The following is a 4879-nucleotide window of genomic DNA, read 5'->3' as shown; positions in this document are numbered from 1 at the left end:
TAGTATTAAATAATTTAGATTCTTTTAATTAATTTTATGTTATGTAAAGAGATCGGGAAAAATTTAAAAATAGCCAGATTTACAAGTGGTTGTTTAAAAATAACTTAGTTTTAAAAATAATCGAAATTTAGCCACTTTTCATGTAAAGATAAATCTGAACGAAAACATTGTTCAAAATTCGGAAAAATACTCCAGCATAATATACTGGAGTTCCAGTATATTATACCGAAACTCCAATCTAATATACTGGAGTTGCAGTATAATATACCGGTCCAACATAATATACTGGAGTTTGGAGCACCAGTGCTCCACTCTCCAATATATTATACTGGAGCCAATAAAATATACCGGTCCAGCATAATATGCTAGAAGTTCATACACAGGTGCACCGAACTCCAGTATATTATGCTGGACCGGTTTCTGTTGCAGCAAAATAGTGGCTATTTTTCATTAACTTGATAAATATTGACTATTTTTGAATGACCAGTCCGAAAACTAGCTAGATCGTGCTATTTTTGCAAAGAGATCGTGTTTTAGTTTTGATGTCTTAGCTTATTTTCCTTTTTTTTTTCTTCGAATTTCTATTTATATGATTTTATTTTAATTTAAAGTGATCAAAAAGAACATAAGGAAAAAAGAGGTGAAGGAGCTAACCTCAACTAAGCTGTATAGTGGGACCCACAACCTTCCTCCTCCACGCTTATCCTCCTTTCTTCCACCTCTCTCTTTTGTCTTTTATCTCTCACTTGTATTTTTTTGTATTTAATAATAATAAATAAAAATCCATATACATAATACACACACACACACTACACACACAATTACACAAATCCAGCTGTCTATGTGTAAATATGTAAACAACTATTCTGTGGAATGAACCCCCCCCCCCCCCAAACCCCCCCAACCCAAAAAAAAAACCTTTTTATTTTTTATTTATTTTTTTGCAGAAAATCTATTTAAGTAGTTGAAATAAAATAGAGTTTTGGAGAGAGAGATGAGAAGAAGAAGAGAGATAAAGTTGTCCTTCAAAGATTATGCCCCAAAGCATAAGCCAAACCTTACTTTGATTTTCAGAGAGTATCCAAAGCCATAACTTCTTCTCTTCTTCTTCTTCTTCCAAATAGAAAATAAACAAAAAATAAACAAGTAACTGCCCTTATACTAGTACAAACAGAAAAACAGAAAGAAAGAAAGAAAAGAAAAAACTATAGAGATAGGAGAAAAAAAAACATAGTGGTAGAATTTAAGTTACATACACAAGAAAAAAGATTGTTCTTTTTCAGTTCATTCATTCCAATCAGCTTCACTTTTCATCTTATCCAATCTGTAAGTTTTCTGTGCTATTTAACTATTTCTTTATTTTTTTTAATTGCATAAACTGTTTTATTTTTGTTGCAATTTATATATGTTTTCTTGTTTTAAGCATTGAAATGAATGCAAGATTGAATTTTTAGTGAATTTGAGTAAAAGGGTGTTGTTTGATCTGAATTTAGGAGATCTGGGTGTGCTAAAGTTTGCATCTTTAATGATTCTTGCATGCTTATTTGATTGAAAGTTTTGATTTTTAGGGTGTATTCTTGAGTTTTTGATTATGGGTTTTTGTCATTTGATTGGTTTCAAGGATCTGCTTACTTATTCAGTTATGTTATGTATTAAAAATTGAATCTTTGTAAGGAATTTTCTTGATCTGGATTGTTGGTTTTTCTACTTGAATCAATGAGCTGTCCATAGATGTTTTTTTTTTTTGTGTGCGTGGTGTTTTGCTTTGCTGACAAATCCCTGCATTTGCGTTATTGGGATTGTATTTATCCATAAAAAGACATTGGCGTTACTTGGATTTGCTTTAATTAATGATCGAAACTGATGTTGAACCAAATACAGCTATAAATTTCTTTTTTCCCTGCTTTGGATGATTGAAAATTTCTCTTTTTGTAGTTTCTTAATTTGCCCTGAATTTATGAGTTTTGATATTTTTCTCTTTGGGGGAAAATTTGTTGTTCTTTATTAATTTTCTGCAGTGGATATCAGTCTTGTGAGGAAGAACAGAGGGTAGATCCAGATCAGAGCAAGGCCGCGGAACTTGTGCTTTTATTGGGTTGAATCTGGACGACATGTTAGAAGACCGGTCTTGTTTGGTGTCAAGGGATTATCGGACAGAAAGTAACTGGGCAGCTTGCATGAGTTATCGCCTTGATAGGATTGAGGTCCAGCGTGGCAAAAGGCCATTGGAAAATGATGAGGAGAGTGAACATGTGCAATGCAAGTTGCCAAAGCAGTCCGATGCTTTCAACCGAGTGGAAGGAGTGGCTCTATCCTTGGGCAATTCTTCAGCATCCCCTGATGAGCAAGCTGACAATCAGCGTCATGCTGGGGATAATTCTGATTCGAGCTCGCTTATTCATGCAATTGGCCGTGACAACTCCATCAGTTGTCTCATTCGTTGCTCTAGGTCGGATTATGGCGCCATAGCATCTTTGAATAGTAGCTTTCGCTCATTAATTAGGAACGGTGAACTTTACAGATTGCGGCGGCAAAATGGTGTGGTTGAGCATTGGGTTTATTTCTCCTGCCAGCTCCTTGAATGGGAAGCTTTTGACCCTACTCGCCGCCGTTGGATGCATCTGCCAACTATGAATCCCAATGAATGCTTTGTGTTCTCCGACAAGGAGTCTTTGGCCGTTGGCACAGAGCTGCTTGTGTTTGGAAAGGAGGTATTGGCGCATGTCATTTATCGTTACAGCTTATTGACAAATACGTGGTCATCTGGAATGCAGATGAATGCACCAAGATGTTTATTTGGTTCCGCCAGCCTCGGGGAAATTGCCATTCTAGCTGGTGGTTGTGACTCGCAAGGCAGTATTCTTAGCTCAGCTGAACTTTACAATTCGGAGGCAGGAACATGGAAGACCTTGCCGAGCATGAACAAGCCACGTAAGATGTGTTCTGGGGTATTCATGGATAGAAAGTTTTATGTGATAGGAGGCATTGGAGGAGCTGAATCAAAGCTGTTGACATGCGGGGAGGAGTATGATCTGGAAACAGGAACATGGACTGAAATCCCGAACATGTCTCCTGTGCGTACAGCAAGGAACGATATGCCTGCTACATCTGAAGCACCTCCTTTGGTGGCAGTTGTAAATAATGAATTGTATGCTGCTGATTATGCTGACATGGAGGTGAGGAAGTATGACAAGCAGAACAAAGAATGGGTTACCATAGGACGACTGCCCGAAAGAGCAGCTTCAATGAACGGTTGGGGTTTGGCTTTTCGAGCATGTGGTGATAGGCTAATTGTAATTGGAGGGCCTAGGGCAATTGGTGAAGGATATATTGAAGTGAATTCGTGGGTACCGAGTGAAGGGCCTCCGCAATGGAACTTGCTTGGCCGAAAGCGATCTGGTAGCTTTGTGTATAATTGTGCCGTCATGGGATGCTGAAGATATGGAATTTGGCAGCCCCCATGTGTTGTACTGTAGCGGCATTGGATGCCGATAGATACATAATTGGTTTCTGGGGCAACAGGATTCTTGCTAATGGGTAATTTATCCCAACTTCTTTTTTTTTTCTTTTCACAATCTCTCTTTTTTTTTTTAATCCTTTTCAGAGTGGGGGAGCACAAACTTGGCTCAAGATTCAACAGCATAGTTTTCTATGGAAGGTCTTGAGTACAATTCTTCTTTTCCTTTTCAACTTCTATCCAAAGTTCCTTTCAATTGAATTGTCTTCTCCCATTTTCAGTAACATGATATTCCAAAAGTGGCCATCAAATAGCTAGAGATAGGTGAAATAACATAAGGGAGCAATACAGTGATAGATTTTGATTAGTGTTTGCTAAAGCTTCTCTAGGAAAGTCATAGAACTTGTTCTTTTTGGGTTTCGCGATCCTTATTTTCTTGACTTTGTCGAGGAGAGAAATAAGGTTCTGCAAGGTTGTTCTTTAGCATCTTGGCTTGTGTACTGAGTACATTTATTCTTGCAATTGATGGTCCACAAATTAAGCTTACTTTCAAGACAATTGGTAGCTTTGGAAATGAAGTACTTTGTTCCAACTTTCAGTTTCATACATGTTATCTTAGGAATTCTTTCCTTTATTGTGACAGTTTCATACTCACCTGTTTTTTATTTTGTGAATACATGAAAAAACAAAGAAAAAAATGGTGTAGGCACCAATTATATGGTGCTTTGATATTAATATCATTTGTTATTACTGCTTCTTTTTCTTTTTTCTTTGAGCTGGTTGTCTATTGGAAACAACCTCTCTACCTTCACAAGGTAAGGGTATGGTCTTGCCGTCTGCGCACACTCTACCCCCAGACCCCTTATTACACTGGTTTTTGTTGTTGTTGTTGTTGTTGTTGCTGCTGTCGAGATGAGAAAGAAAATCAGAAGCTTATGGATGGTAAACCGGCTTTTAAGAGTTGTAAACTTGACGCGAGATTGTAACCTTAGTTGATGCATGGTATTCATGAGGTTTACCTGCTAGTTGTCCAGATTCATTTTTATGATATTCCACTTTCGTGTTTCTTAGTTATGCATCCCTTGTTGAGTATAATTTCCTTTCGGTTTCTCCCTTTTAGCCGTTACCTGAATTCACGCAGTTTGAATGCGTGTACTTGAATCCTTGTATAGCCATTTATTACGCGATTGCACCTGTACAATCATATAGCAATGCTTACACAAGTGTCTATTTTGCCAGTAATTGGCTCTCTTGCTCTTATACAGTGTAGCTGAAAGCTTGACTTCCTCTTTGATAGTTCTCTTCTAGCACATACTTTCCATTTGCCACGTGGAAAGTATATCCTTTTTCGCATTTCCCTTTTCTGCTTTTCCTTTTTAAGCTTATTTGTATACATTTCTGAGCAAAGTTTCTATCAGAAAC

At 37.4% G+C, this 4879-nt stretch overlaps 1 protein-coding gene across 2 annotated transcripts; it reads left to right on the top strand.

Moving 5' to 3' along the window:
• Positions 1-976: 976 nt before the first annotated feature.
• On the top strand, positions 977-4049 carry LOC107772441 (F-box/kelch-repeat protein SKIP11-like). 2 transcript variants are annotated; one of them, XM_075240790.1, is made up of 2 exons: positions 977-1326; positions 2029-4049. In XM_075240790.1, the coding sequence occupies exon 2, from the start codon at positions 2112-2114 to the stop codon at positions 3435-3437; it is 1326 nt and encodes a 441-aa protein (XP_075096891.1). In that variant the 5' UTR covers positions 977-1326; positions 2029-2111; the 3' UTR covers positions 3438-4049. The 2 variants fall into 2 exon arrangements, with proteins under 2 accessions (XP_075096891.1, XP_075096890.1); XM_075240789.1 differs by having other exon boundaries at positions 2019-4049.
• Positions 4050-4879: the final 830 nt, after the last annotated feature.

This window comes from Nicotiana tabacum, chromosome 20, assembly GCF_000715075.1.
Source record: "Nicotiana tabacum cultivar K326 chromosome 20, ASM71507v2, whole genome shotgun sequence".
Lineage (NCBI taxonomy): Eukaryota > Viridiplantae > Streptophyta > Magnoliopsida > Solanales > Solanaceae > Nicotiana > Nicotiana tabacum.
Note: the sequence above shows the minus strand (reverse complement) of the source record. Positions and strands in the feature narration are given on the sequence as shown.